This window comes from Ictidomys tridecemlineatus, chromosome 16, assembly GCF_052094955.1.
Source record: "Ictidomys tridecemlineatus isolate mIctTri1 chromosome 16, mIctTri1.hap1, whole genome shotgun sequence".
In the NCBI taxonomy this organism is placed as follows: domain Eukaryota; kingdom Metazoa; phylum Chordata; class Mammalia; order Rodentia; family Sciuridae; genus Ictidomys; species Ictidomys tridecemlineatus.
Window position 1 is genome coordinate 29,556,084 of NC_135492.1, and position 16,392 is coordinate 29,572,475.

Genomic DNA, 16,392 nt, shown 5'->3' on the forward strand with positions numbered 1-16,392 from the left:
TAGCATCCACCAGTCTTACATTCTGATCCATCCATTTCCTGCTTTTTGCATAAATAATTTTGAGATTTTTTCATTCAGACATCAATAGTCCAGAGTGCTAAGAATTGGGGGTAAATTTTACAGAATATTAGAGGTCAATTACAGAACATTAGAACTTTATATAGTGGGAAGCACCTAAAGCTGAGGATAAAAAGAAAATCTACAGACTTCAATAGTTAAAAGGTCTAAAATTCAGGAAAATGTATAATTTTGAAATGACAATTTCATAAAAAGGAGAGTAAAGGGCAGAACATACTAAGCAAAAGCAAAATTGTCTCACCACAAAAAAATGTACATCTGCATAGAGTGTCATGTATGGGTGTTTCCAGAAGACAAATTAAATTGAAAGAGATACGATTAATTTGAGATGTAGCAATAAAATATTAATTGTATATAATAGTAATATATATGTACCTGTACCAAATATGCCTCATTTAATAATAGGTATACATTGCAAGAAATGAACTTTAATTTTTTTTAACTTTTTTTAAAAATTTATTTTATTTATTTTTTATATGTCATAGTGAATACTGACATCTAGAATTTTGTATTGCCAAATGTTCAGGCTACATATTATATTTACTTGAAGTACATCACTGAACAACAGATGAATTTTAACACACATTGTTGTACAATATGAACTTATAGAAATAATTACGTACCTTATAATAATATGAATAAATAGATGTAAGTAACAGAGAACCTTTATTAAGAAAAAGAAAATGAAACAAAACAAACAACAAGAAACTTGAAATTTAGAGAAAGTTTGAAGTGCTTTGCACAAATAGAAATATGACATTCTTTCCAAAAAGTCATTGGGTCAAGAAATTATTTTTGGGGAAAACTATATTATACACTTTCTTAATACCAGAAGAAACTCATTTTCAGAAGTATTATATACTTCAATATAAAAATAAAATAGAGCTGTGGATGGTATTACACAAATAATCTCAATGACTTGGGAGGTAGAGGCTGAAGAACCAAAATTTCAAAGAAAGCCTTGTCAACACAGGAAGGCCATGACCACCATGAGGAAGTTTCTGTCTCAAAATAAAATATTGAATGGCCTGGGTATATGGCTGTGACTTAAGGGTATACCACCCCTAGATTCAATAACCCATCTATATCTGTCAAAAGTTACTATGACAAGGAATTATGATAGATGTGGTGGCACATGCCTCCAATTCAAAACTCTGAAGACTGAGGTAGGAGGATTGTGAGTTAAATGCCAGCCACAATAAAAAGAGTCACTAAAAAGCTCAGTGAGACCCTGTCACTAGATAATATATAAAATAATCCTGGGAATGTGATTCATTTGTCAGTTGTCCCTGCATTAAATCCCCAGCATGAATAAAAGTGATTTATATTTAAAATGTCATAGTACTCTCCTCTAATGTCATCTATTCAGAAGACTAAGGCAGAAAGGTTAAAATTTCAAGGTTAGCTTGGCCACTTGCCAACAACCTGTCTCTATATAAGACTTTTAAAAAATGCCTGGGGATGTTGATGAGTGTAATGGCAACTTTGGTTTAAATCTCAAGAATCACAAAACAGAGCAGTTATTTATTTTCAGAAAGTTACATAAATATGTTAAAAAATTATAAATTGAGCAACATTAAGAAATAAACTTTTTTTTATTAAGTAGTACAATGATGGGCTGAAGTTTTGGATCAGTAGCAGATTACTCACCTGGCAAATGTGAGGCCCTTGGTTCCATCCTCAACACCACATAGCAATAAATAAATAACATAAGGGTATTATGTCCAGCCACAACTAAATAATAACATAATTTTAAGAAAAGGTATAAAGAGAAGTGGGAGAACTTATGAGCTCACATAAAAGTTAAGAATATTTAATAAAAAAGAAAATGACACTTATGGTAGGAGAAATGTTCAAAAATTAAAACCTCTTAACACCTTAACAAATTATAAAAATGCAAGTGAATATCTGATGCCAAAAAAAAATTACACAGTATTGATGAGGACAAGAAACAATTTCTCTTGAATTAGAGAAAGAATATAAATTGCTATTATTTTTCATGTAAAGTGTTTATTTAATATATATGATATTCCTCAAACAGTAGCAAAGCCTATATAAAATACTGTGTTTCTGATCCTGATAATATGTAGTTATATGATAACATAAGGCTACAGATATGTTTGTCCATGCTGTTGAAACCAGAAAAAATAGGTGAAAAGAGGAGGTATATTCAAAATAAAGTAAATGCTGTAGATTGAAAAAATTGCTTTCTTGGCATTAGATACATTTTTAGTTTCACTTAAGTGGCTCCTGTTTTCTCCAAATTGTCTCAAAATAAAACATAAAAAGGACTGGGGATGTGGCTCTGTGGTTAGAACTCCTGGATTTATCTCCCAGTGCCAAACAAACTAAGGTGTACAATTTCTGAAATATTATAATTATGCCAGTGTACATATACATGTAAAAATATTAGTGAAAATTTAAAAATTAATAAATATATTTTTTGAAAAAAGTGTTAAGGTTCTTCCAAAGCTCAAGATAAAAATGACATATAATTCACTAATAATAATTTTGGGTAGCAAAGCAAGGCTGCACATGCCCATGCTCCAGTGGCTCAGGAGTATAAGAAGGGAGAATCTCAAGATTCAAGACCAGTCTCAGCAATTTGGCAAGGTTGTAAACAAATGGGTGAGATGCTGTCTCAAAAAAGGGGTACAGGTTGGTGTATAGCACAGTGAAAAAGTGCCCATGGGTTAATCTATAGTGCCTAAAAAATAAAAATAATAATGATAAATCTGGCTAAAAAGTGCCATACAATCTAGTAATAATATTTCTAAATGAATTGGAAAACTTTTCTCAAATAAATAACAGCAATTCCATTTTTATTGTAGCTTTATTCATAGTATCTAATAAAAAAAATGAAATGCCAGTCAGGCATGGTGGGAAATGCCTCTAATCCCAGGGGCTTGGGAGTTTGAGGCAGAGGATGGAGAGTTCAAAGCAGCCTCAGCAATGGTAATGCACTAAGCAACTCTTTCCAAAGAAAATGTAAAATAGGGCTGGGGATGAGCCTATGTCGTGGAGTGCCTCTGAGTTTAATTCCTGGTATGCACCTCTCCAAAAAACATCCTTTTAGATGAAAAAAATATCAAAAGATTTCTTCCAGCTTCACAGCATTGAACTACTCCCCTTAGATGCTACACACTTATAGTTCAAACTGATCTCTAGAAGACAAGACTCAGATAATGATATTTTCTAAATAGGGTTAGAGACATTGATAACAGTGGACACCTTATGTCAGACTGTTCTAAAACTAAGGACTGGGCAAATATGGGACATTGGAATGAGAACACAACACACAGTTAAGTTCTTCAAAGGGGAATCTTAACTCAGACACTGTGATATCTGAAACCACAGTTGGAAATAAAATTAGATTCTTTGCTTCACTGATTTCTGGGTTATTAATTCAATCCAAACAGATATTGAAAAAGTATTAAGGCTACTGGTTAATGTCTATGTAAAACATGTTATTAAAAATGTACAAAATTAGGGCTGGAGTTTCAGCTCAGTAAAAGAATGCTTGCCTAGCATGGGTGAGGCACTGGGTTCATCCTCAGATCCACATATCAGTAAGTAAAATAAAAGTCCCTTGATAACTATTTTTTTAATGTACCAGGTTTCTCACATGGCTTTTTATGTTCAGATTCACTATGTACTCTAGTCTTTATGATTAAACTTCCTTATAGTTTAAATCAAGTCCAGTCCCATCTTTATTTTCCTCCACACTAGGACAAAGATGTTTCCTGGAAATGTTTGGAATGCTTCTACAGGTCATTTTAATAAAGTGGTCTTACATATATTGAGGGAAAAACATCAACTAAGGTCCCATTACATTTTTAAAAAGTCTTTAATTGGGACCGTGAGGATGGCCTTAGCCCTGAGCTTAAACAACTCCATTTTAAAAACTCCAGTTTTAAACATGCAGTGGCACCAGGCACACACACAGAATACTCCAGTATGGCCTAAAATAAGTTACTTCCCCTTAACTTTATAAACAGAGTGAAATATCTGGCAGGCTACACTTGCCTGATAAGAGAGAAAGACAAGAAAATCAGAGTGGAGACCACAAGACCAGAAGTTTCTGACCCCAGGATAAATGATGTCATGGAGAAATCCCATGATAGCTAATAAGAATTGAAAGAGAGGTTAAAAGCTCCCAAATTTAGTATAAATAATAGAGCTAATGAGTGGGGATTTAGCCAGCAGAAACTAGCATGCACTCAAGCTGAAGAGCCTGAAGAGGACCTGACATCCCATCACTTCTCATTGTTCTTCTGATCCTCTGCATGAATTTCTCATCTCTCAAACTCTACCACTTCATCTGAACTTTGGTGAAAGCCACAACTTCTCCATAGGTTCTCTCCTCAACCTGTTGTCCACTCTAAGCCAGGAGAAGCCTGCCTTGGTTCTGGACCTGGTCACCATCATCTGAGTGAGTGTGCATCTGCTGGACTAAAAGCCTAAGGCTTAAAACTTTTGATCTGACATTTAAACTTAGCACACAGAGGAAATGTCTGTCAATAGCCTGTCTTGATTAGGTGAGTTTTTCAGTGTTTAGAATTAATCTAGGATTGTTAGCAGTAAATTAATCAACCTATTTTTTTGCTGTGAATGGATTGTTTATTGCAGTGCCTAGCATGCAGGATTGTTATTTTCTTGAGTAAGAACCTATAGAGTGCAATTTGAGTGAATAAAGCATTGAAAGGGCAGAAGCATGGGGACACATTTTATTTCTCTCCTTGACTGCATATGTCACAATTTTGAACCCTGGAAACTGGGACACATGGACTACATTATTTTATTTAGAAAAAAAGTCATTATTTTTAATGTCATCTAATTTTCCCTGCTTTTTTCTTATGTGAAAGGCTCATAAAGATAAATCAAAATCTTTTAAAACTGCCCTCCAGTTCTTAGAGAAAATGTTACAAATAAGGCATCCCTTTAAAACAAAACATGGGAAAAAAATAATTATGTTGAAACTGAAGTTTTGAGATAAAACCAAATTTCCCATTTAACCAATTTTCTCTGGGATCTTGTCTCACAAGTTTTGAAGAATCAAATCTATGGACACGCAGGGGAGGTAATAGTAAAATAATAGGATTTATTTTAGCAAGAAGAAATATAACTCCCACAATGTGGTAGAGGGCATGAAAGCAGAAGAACCCCCCCCCCCTTTTTTTTCTTTTTGGTGTCAGCTTCAAAGTTTATTTCTGGTTTTTGGCAGAGCATGGGGAAAAATCTATTTTACATAAGTATTGAAAAAGGCATTCTTATTACCAACTGGGTTCTTGATTGTCCTTTCTGTAACCCATCCTTCTTCCAGTGACTTCCAACTGGCTGCACCCCAAGGACAAAGAATTTGGTTGGATGTATTCCCACAAGTGAGTCTCAAGTGATTTTTAATTTGAATAGGCCTTAATGGTGCTCATTAACATATCTATCCATTATCCTCCAGGTGTGGTTAAATAAGATGTCCATTATGCCGCTGCCTGGTCATTTTACTATCTATTTTATTTTATTTTTTTCTCAATCAAGGTGAGCAGGGAACCCTGCCTTTGAGAATGTAAAGAGAGCTGGAAATTTGAGATTTAATCTCAGACCTATAAATAGCTAAACTATCAGATAGCCATTCTGGATTTTAGATACTTCTTAGTCTGCATATAGAAAGCTCAGGAGGCATGAGGATGTTGAGTTCAAAACCAGCTTGAGCAACTTAGTGAGGTTCTAAGAAACTCAGTGAGTCCCTATCTCTGCATAAAAATATAAAAAGAGGTTGAGAATGTGGGTCAGTAGATAAACATCCCTGGGAATAATTTCTGGTCCAAAATAAACAAACATATAAACAACAACAATAAACAGGAGGAATAAGAACAGGGGTCCTGAAAAACACCACAGCTTCTCTCACACAGGAACACAATGGATGAAGTTGGGGTCCTCTTCTGATGATTATCCCAGACTTCACCACACAATCTAGGGACATGGACATGCTGAGCTAATGCCACACAGATGCCCACATAGAAATTCATGAAGGCCCTGAAAACACCATTCAATTATGGAACAAAACACTTGAGGTCTCAAATACAGATCTATGCTTCACTAGACTAGTCAGAGAGAACTGAAGCCTGAGCTGCCAAGAGAGACCCTCTAGCCACCAGACTCTGGTGACAATTATGAGGAGTTTCCAGCCATCATTGCAAATCCCACTGGCTTCAAACAGCCTCCCTACCCAGTCTCAAAATAAGAACACACACTTACCATTTCCTGGCTTTCAAGATGCTTAGTGTTCCCCATATATATATTTTTTTCAGCTCCAGTGTAGCACAGAAACCTGGAAGCAGAGAAATGGATTCAATGAATAGCAGGCTCCAAAAACAAAAGGAATAGAAAACCGGTGGGCTGAAGGGGGAATGGCAGGATGGAGTAGACAAGGACACATTTACAATCTTATAGCTCCCTGTAGGGAGGGGAAATTCCTGAGACAGGTTACCTTGGTAACAGGTTGAAGTGGGGCAGTTCCTAGATAATATCCCTCAGGGGACAGTCTCCAACTTCCCAGATTCACTCAAAATTGGCCTCCTAGATTCATCCTGACTCAATTTACCTATCTACACTGACTGCCTAATTCAGTAGGCCTACTGTTTGAGTAATAGTAAATTTCATCCAGATCACAATCAAATAAGGACACAAAGACAGGTTTTTGTCTGCTGCTTTATTTCTCAAACACTGGGGATCTACCGCATGCAGGGGTGCATGCCTATAATCCAAGCAACTGGAGAGGCTGAGGCAAGAGGACAGTGAGTTCAAAGCCAGCCTCAGCAATGGCGAGGCACTAAGAACCTCACTGAGATTATGTGTTTAAATAAAATAGAAATGGGGCTGTGAATGTGGTCTCAGTGGTAATGTGCCCCTGAGTTCAATTGCCAGTAGAAAAAAAAATACTGGAGATCAGACCCATGGGTATTATTCACTACAGCATCCCAGGACCACAGATGAATGGATTGATGAATTGATAGAAACATACACAGAGTCCTGGGGAAGGGTCACAAATTCTCCTCTGATGGCTTTTCAAGTAACTGATATTACAATATTAGAGGACTGCTCCACAGCCTTGGAATCTTTTTATTTTATTTACTTTTATTTTTATTTTTTTGCTGTGAATTGCATTAAGTGCCTCAGGATAAAATTATTTCATGACAGAGTTTCATCCCAATATTTAGATCTAGTACAGACAGAAGTGCATTTATATAAAAATTAAATATCACAATTACTTTAAATTTTTATTTAATATTTCTGTTCTCTGGCCTTATGAGAAAAGAGCTTGAGACTTCAACTCATAAGTAATTCCCTGAGGCAGCACTGTCCCTACTCCCCTACAAAAACTGGGGCAAAAATAAAATTTTAAAGTTTCTAGCTTAATAAAATAAACAAGAGGTGAATGGTGCCAGGTCTCTAGATCTCTCAGTATTCCAGAACCTAGAGTATAAGGAATTAAAAAATAAAGTATTTGCAATTTTGCCTTGAGCATAATAATAGAATTATGATGTCTGTTTTTTCTTTGGTATGGGGTACTATGAGAATATTAGCACAAATCACAGGCATTATGTCTATATATATATTTTTTTTCTATAATTCAATATAGCCCATCAACAGAGTCAACCTCAAATTTAAATGAAGAAAATTTTAATTATTATTGCCAGGGTCCATCCCTAGCAGGAATCCAGGGGTCCTGAGTATGAATGACATTGGATACTGAAGGATATGTGGTCTCAGCAAAAAAAGAGGAGACAGGATAACAGGTTGCAAATTACAAGCAGCCTTCAGAAGGATCTGATGCCCATAGAGGGGTGTTTATTTTTTTTACCCTTTTTAAAGGTATTTATTCATGTGGTTAAAATAGCATCAAAGCCCAAAACTTTTTTCATTTACATAATTTTCAAGAGTTGCAATCTTTTCTGACATATATTAACTTCATAAGATATTGAACAAATTGTTTAAAATATGTTCCTGTAACCTTTGCCAATCATGATTAAGCTTTTACATTTTCACTTCAATCACTAAGTACTAGACTATGCAACTTGACTACCTGTATCATGACCTATTAACTTTTAACTTTAAAGCACACATATGATTATTGGTAAGCTTTTTTGCTTCTAAACTAAAGTCCTAATAATACACACTTAAAACAGTGAAAGCCTATTACTTAAAAGCCTACTCCTCTGAACTGACTCTAAAATATACCTATATAAAATTTTACATTATTCTGTTTTTCCAAAGTAATTTTCTTTTTTCACATGACCTATTTAACTGATTTTTAAAGAGTTTCTTTGATCCTTCATCAAATTATGAATTCTAATGTCTTTATAATTTTTAATTAAAGAGCAGGCTCTGCATTTCAACTCATTTGCTATTAGTATTGACTATGTGTTTCCTATTTTCATCATAAATTCCTGTGTAGGGAAAAGAAGGCTCTGTTAGTAAAGGGAATGTATGTTGCATAGGTTGTGGCTTTAGAATGAGGGGCTTAGTATAAATTGTTAAGCTTTTCTCAGGAACCTTGATTTGCAATCTTTTCCCTGTGAATTTCTTAAAAAAAAAAAAAAACACTATTGTTTGTATTGTCAAAGATACTAAAATACATCTCAGGTCGTATCCTTAATCCCATTCTGGGAATTTTCCTGCAATCTCAGGCAACATGGACTTTTATTATTGATTGTTGTATGCCCTATTATCTATCTCATGAGTATCATAAACAAAACACTTAACATTCCCCATGGTTCTGGGTTCCAGGTTGTGCAGCCCTGCCACAGAATCCCCCACACTGTGACCCTGTCAGACAGGATGTGTAGGAACATCTGATTTGAAATTCCTCCTTTAAGATTTTCCTGTGTGATGTGTCCTCATTCTAACCTCCTACATTGTCCTACTTGTGGGTTTCATAAGTGCTTAACAAAAGGTTTGAAGAGCCACCATGTCTAAATTCTTTTGGAGTGTCTAGTGAATATCATTCCCTGGGTCTCTCCACCATGTCTAAATTCTTTTGGAGTATCTAGTGAATATCATTTCCTGGGTCTCTCCCTCTAGAGAGCAGTATAAACTATGAAGTAAAGACACTCCAGGGAGTCTCTGATAGCCCTTCAGCTGGCAAGGATCTTTTAGTGATACAGGGCTGGGACACTCTGAAAAATTGAGGTAGAATGAAGACCACTCCCTTCAAATGCAAACTTTTTTTTTTTCAATCAAGACATAACTTTCCAAACTTATCAATAAGAGTGGCAGGCAATGAGTTTATTAGAAGTGATGTGAAGGAAGAACAGGGTGACACTGTGACAGAAGAACGTGTGTTCTCTCTGAAAAGATAATAGCATGACTTTCTTGAACTTCAGTTTTTTTGAAGACCTAAAAAAAGATCCCAAAGAGTCCTGACCAGGTACACTTCTTGACTATGGACTGACAGCAGGATAACATCAAACTCTCAAGTATCCTCTGCCATGACAACTTTAGGTTAATTAGGCTCATGTTCACCATTTCTAATTGAATTCTTAAGCATAAACTCTCACAGATTTTATGATTATTAAGAATTATCTTTATTTCTCTGAGTTCCAGAATCTGGCCTATAGCAAGGTCACAAAACTCTTCACTTCAGGGTCACTTAAGTTGCTCTTATAAACATTATTTTGAAACTGCATTTCTTCAGCAGATAACAGTTTGTTAAGGAATGTTACATATCCTGTCCAGTTATGCCAGAATTTTCTTGGAAAATAAAGCATGGGGTCAACATTTTAGGCCTATTTATTTATATTACTACATGTTGAAAACAAAGCTAGTCTACCACTGAGCTACGTCAGTGTCACCCTTGCCAGAAATAAAGTTCCATGGGGATGCAAATCTCTCAATAAGGCAAAGGCAGTATCTAATTGACATCATATTCTGGAGCTAAAAATCATAAAAGAGGGTTCCTTTCAAATGTGCTATGCCACTTTTCAATAGATGTGGTTTAATTACTATTTTCACTAATTACAGGAATCCACTTTGAAATTACAAATTATATTTACCTTCCAGTCCTCAGAGAGTCATGTTCTCATGTAGATCCTCAGCACCATATAAAAATAAATAAATTAAAGGTACTGTGTCCATCTAAAAAAATAAAATAAAATTAACAGCGGAAAACTGGGCACACAGGTGCAAGCCTATAATCCCAGCTGCTTGGGAGACAGAGGCAATAAAATCATAAGTTCAAGGCCAACTTCAGCAATTGAGACCCTGCCCCAAAATAAAAAAGGCTGGGGATGTAGTTCAGTGGCAGAGCATCCCTGAGTTCAATCCCTGCCACTGCAAAAAAGTAAAAGAAAGTGACAAAAAAAGTAACACTTAGGATTTGTTCTCAGAAATGTTTCCACAGATGTCAACAAAGTAAGGTACCTCAGACATTAGTTTCTCCTAGTTCCTCTTTTTTTTAATCTATATTTATTTATTTTTAATCTTTATTTATTTATTTTTATGTGCTGCTAAGGATCAAACCTAGTGCCTCACATGTGTGAGGAAAGCACTCTACCACTGAGCTACACACTACTCTGTGCCTCAATATTGTTATGTCTCAGGGAGGGAACAATTTAAATCATAATCTTCAAAGAACCATATTTTATGTATAAAAATTTTAAAATATGGCAAAAGAAATAATTAAATTACATGTAGAGAGCAAATGAGGAAGAGAAGTAATGAAGAAAGAGCAGAAAGATGAATAAATAAACAACAAAAATAGAGAAAATACAGAATAATAAACTAATTAAATGCTGGTTCTTGGGCTGGGGTATCACTCAATAGTACAGTGTGTGCTTACCATGTGTAAGGCCCTGTCTTGATTCCACCCCCCCAAAAAAAATAAAATAAAATAAAATAAAATAAAATAAAAAACCCAAAAACAACCACTGGTTTTTTGAGAAGACAGAAAAAAATTGGAAACCTCCAGTTGGGCTAATGAGAAAAAAAAAAAAAAGAGAGAATATACATATTACTAAAATCAGGAAAGAAAAGATGATATCACCATAGTTTGTAGAGACATGAAAAGGATATATGCCAATAAATCCATCAACCTAAATGAAGAGAACAAATTTTCTAGAAAGATACCACCAAACTCACCTAAAATCAAAATCTGAATTGAATAGTCACAGGTTTATATTTAAGAAAATTTATAGCTTGAAAATCTTCTCTTAATTTTTTTTTTCAGATCCAGATAGCTTCACTAGAAAATTCCAATAAATATATAGGGAAAAAAATTATACAAATTCTATAAGAAAACTAAATAGGAGGAAATACTTCCTAACTTATTCTGAGGCCAGCATTAACCTGCTATCAAGGGCAGACAATGACATTACAAGAGGTTCGGATACCCCTCATTAACACAGGTGCAAAATCCTATACAAAATTGTGAGGGGGTGGGTGGTTGTGAAAAGGGATAGAACCCTGAGCTTCACACATGCTAAGCTAATGCTCTAATGTGGCTAGGCTAATGCCACATCCTCAGTCCTTTTTATTTTGATACAGGATCTCACTGAGTTACCCAGCCTATCCTTGAACTTGTGACCCTCCTGCATCAGAGTACCTGGAATTATAAGTGTATGCCAACACATCCAATTCCCAAGCAAAATTTTAATGAATTAATTATAATAATATATAAAATGAATAATACCTCATGACTAAATGAGATTTATGCTAATATTGTGAAGCTTGTTTTCCATTCAAAACACAATGCACATCATTATATTAGCAAACAAATAATAACAATCCAATACCCATTCTTAGTTCAAAAACAACAACAATAAAAACCTTAGGAATAGAACGAACAGTCTCATTCTGATAAAAGGAATCCAAGGGGGGGGGAACCCTAGAGTTAACAGCACACATAATTAAAAAAGATTGAATGTTTTTCTCTTAATATAAGGAACAAGACAAGGACGACCACTCCCATCATTTCTATCCAACAATATATCAGAGATTCTGCTTAGATTAATAAGGCAAGAAAAACTTGACATTCATCATTTTATAAATGATGAGATTATCTATATAGAAAAATCCAATGAAATATGCCCCCAAAAAAGCTAGTGCAAGAAGGTGAGTTTGGCGAAGCTGCATGATACAAGAGCTAGATACAAAACTGAATTATTGTTCTATGTTAGTAATAAAAAATTTTATATTGAATTTTTAAAACATACTTTAATAACACTAAAAATGTCAAATATTTAAGACAAATTTGAAAGGGATATGCAAAACTTCTACTTTAAAAGATTGCTGTGAGAAATTAAAGAAAATCTAAACAAATGGGAAGAAATAACATGTTCATTTGTTGGAAGACTCAATGATGTTAAGAAGTCAGTTCTCTCCAAGTTGATTCATAGATTCAATATCTCAGAATCCCAGCAGGCTGTTTTGTATGAACAGGTAAGCTGATTATAAACTTCCAATGCATATACAAAGGACCCAGAGCAGTCCAAAAAATGTTGCAAAAGAAAAAATCTGGAATAAAACACTATTACAAAGGTAAAGTAATTCAGACAATGTGGTACTAATATAAAGATAAACAAGTAGATCATGATACAAAATAGAGGCCAAAATAGACCCATGTACACAAAAAAACTGATTTTTGGCAATGGTACAAAGGCAATTCAGCAAAGAGACAATGTTCATTTTTAACAAATGGTGCTAGAACTAAATACCCATATACAAAAACTTATGAATTTTGACTGCTGCCTTGCACCACATACAGAAATTAACTCAAAATGGGTCATATACCTAAGTGTAAAACCGAAAACAATAAACCTCCTCAAGGAAACAGGAGCTAACTTCTGTGACTTGGGGTTAGGCAAAGAGTTGTTAGATATGATACCAAAAGTGCATTAAAGAACAATTCATAAATTGAATTTCATCAAAATTAAGAACATCTGTTCTTTGAGAGACACTGCTAGTGGAATGTAAAACATGACAGACTGGGACAAAATATCATAAATCTAATAAAGAATTTGTATCTAGAATATATAAAGAACTCTTAAAACTTAATAAGAAAAACAAATACCTCAATAAATAATAACATACAAGATTTAATACTTTACCAAGGAATGGCAAATAAGCACATGAAAATATGCTCAACATCATAATCAGCCAATAGGAAAATGCAAATTAAAATCACAATGAGAGGCTGGGGTTGTGACTCAGTGGCATAGCACTTGCCTGGCACATATAAGTAACTGGGTTCAATCCTTAGAACTGTATAAATATAAATAAATAAAATAAAGGCATTGTGTATATATCCAACTAAAAAAAATTTAAAAATCACATTGAGGTAATACTATGTATTTTTTAAAGGACTAAAATTTAAAAAGACTACCACTGTAATATTTAAGATAGAGACTTGGAGCAACTGATTCCTCATTCACTGCTGTTAGGAATGTAAAAGGAAACAATAACTTGGAATATAGTTTGGCAGTTTAAAAAATTAAAAATACACCTAGCACATAATCTACTCATTTCACTTCTGGGTATTTAACAAAGAGAAAAGAAAGCCTAAGTCCACACAAAGATCTGTAATACAGTTGTTCAGATGGGTTTTAGTTCTAAGAGCCAAATGCTGGAAACACCCAAATGTCTGTCAGTGGTGAACAGGCACATCCATGCAATAGAATACTTTGAGCACTTAAAGGAACAAACTACTGATATAATCAGAAACAGAGACAAATCTCAAAATAATTACACTGAGGGAAAGAGCAGAGAGAAGCAGAGAGATAGAGAGAGAGAGAGAGAGAGAGAGAGAGAGAGAGAGAGAGAGAGAGAGAGAAAGAACACATGTTTTATAATTCCATTTACATAAAACCCTAGAATAAGCAAATTAACCTACAGTAATAGTAGATCAGTAGGTTGGTGGTTGCCTGGAGAAAGGGACAGAGGACCTTGAGGATAGAAGAACAAAGAAATTTGGGGTGGTGATGGATCTGTTCATTCTCCTTATTGTGATAATGGTTTCTTGGGTGTGCACATGTGTCAGAACTGATTAAATCATACACTTTAAACACGAAGTTTATTGGATGTCAATTAGACTTCAATAAAACTGTCTTTAAAAAGAGCAACCTGAATTTATAATATAAATTTTAAATTGTCCCTTTTCCATCAGCATACCAAAAATCTTTCACTGTAGCAAACTTACTCATGTAACTGCTTCAAATACACCTTTTCTTTTGACATTTACTCTACATAAACATGATTGTAGAAGTAAATTACTGGCTGGGGATGTGGCTCAAGTGGTAACGTGCTTGCCTGGCATGCGTGAGGCACTGGGTTCAATCCTGAACACCACATAAAAATAAAATAAAGATATTGTGTCCACCAAAAACTAAAAAAAATATATTAAAAAAAATTCTCTCTCTCTCTCTCTCTCTTTCTCTCTCTCCCCTCTCTCTCTTAAAAAAAAGTAAATTACTATTGGATAGAAAAGTTAACAAATTGGTCTCCCTGGATTGCACAGTTGTCTGTTTACTGGCTTCAAATGAAGTCTGAATGTTTAGCTGAACTACCAGTACTGAAGGCTCAGTGATTGAATACTGACAACATTACTTTTGCAAGCTGCCCTAAAACAATTTATTAATTCAAATAAATGTTTACTGCACATGTGCTCTCTGTATGCCACTGTTGAAAGGGCTGGATTTCATGCAGAATGGACAGTACCGAACTACAAAGTTATTCCATGTCTTCTTTTGAAATAATTTGTAAGATTTAGAAACATTTAAATCACATGATGAAAGAATAGCAATGGAAACAGGCCACAGACAGCCAAGAACAGTGACTCTCCTAATTAAAGGTTAAAATAATAAATTTCAATGATAATATGACTGAAGAACTGTATCCTAACAGCTTAATTCCAAAATTACAAGTATTTCTCATATCTTAAGTGAACTCAGAACAAAGATTACAAATTACTTTCTCACACAGTGAGTATGAAGTCTGCCAGCTCTAAGAGGTCATTCTGGCTTAGAAATATGAAAGGATGTGAAAAGACAGACCCCAAATGATTTTTAACACCAATAACAAATAGGATGTTTTAAGTGAATTCTCTAACAGCTGGTATCAAAGATAATACTCTGTAGCAGCATATTCTTCATTACTGAGTTCAGTTAGCAGGACTAAGTATGGAAATTACTATATCTTATAGAAGATACAAGCTTAATTATACATCACAAATAAAATCATCCATAGCTCTGCCACAATATACAAGACATTTTACAGCTTAGCAAGGGAATCCATTTGTAAATCTTCCACTATCTTTTTCCCTTGAAATGATACTATCCTTTAAGGTTGTTTCTCTAAAAGAACCCTACATATGCTCCATTTGTATACAATGAATTTAAGCATTTTCTACTGTCATGTATAACTGATTATAACTAATAAATAATTTTAAAAAAAGAATCCAAAGAACCCATGCCAGGTACACAAAAATCTATAAAAATCAATTGTTAGCAATAACTATGGATGGCATGTGCTTCTGATTCGCTTAGAAAGTCACTCTTCTAAATTTCTTCAAGTTTTTCAGAATTGTCATGTTTTGTGTTCTCAAAGATAGAGTTTTGCTAAACAATAAGCTTTTAGTAAATTTTGACTGACAGGATTCTTCTGCATGTGTTCTAAACACATCATACCCAAATTCATATCTACATTAAACACTACTAATCCTAAGTGTTCAGTAACCATGGAATGCAGAACATGAGTTCTGAAAGCACAATATTCAAGAATTCTCATCCTCATGTAGAAGCAATATTCACTAAACAAAGATGAAACAAACCATAGTATTCAGTTATTGCATCTTCTAATTATTGATTTTTGGAGTTTTACAAATGTAAATGGTTTGCTTTAGGTAAATTGGTGAAAAAAGCAAAAACATTTAACCACTTTTAATTAAAATTATGAAGCTTTACATCTTACCTCTGATACTTATTTTAATTAAAATTGTGAAATAATACCTGCTACAGCTTGAGTTCCATTGAAGCTAAGAGCCAATTTGTGGTTCCTCATGATACGTCCAATGTCAATTACTGCCCTCATGCTGCATTTTACCTTGAAGACAAACACTGTTTCATGGAGTAAGATCTACTTGTAATTTGTAATGTGCTTGGCACTGTGCTTACCAGTTTATATGCAGCAGCTGTGCTCATCCTCAATCCAATGCTACAATGGAGAATATTTTAGAAAGGTACAGTGTAACTGACCTTAAATAACTTGTCCAAGGTCACTGAGCTACTTCCCATTATTGACAACACAGAGTATATCTTGAACCTT

General features: G+C 34.4%; 1 protein-coding gene across 1 annotated transcript in view; it reads right to left on the reverse strand.

The window, feature by feature from the left end:
• The window catches only part of LOC144371509 (uncharacterized), a 79,223-nt gene that overhangs the window by 47,092 nt on the left and 15,739 nt on the right, over window positions 1–16,392 (reverse strand). The window contains 1 exon segment of the mRNA XM_078033826.1: window positions 6,334–6,406. Coding sequence (XP_077889952.1) covers window positions 6,334–6,406 — 73 coding nt within the window.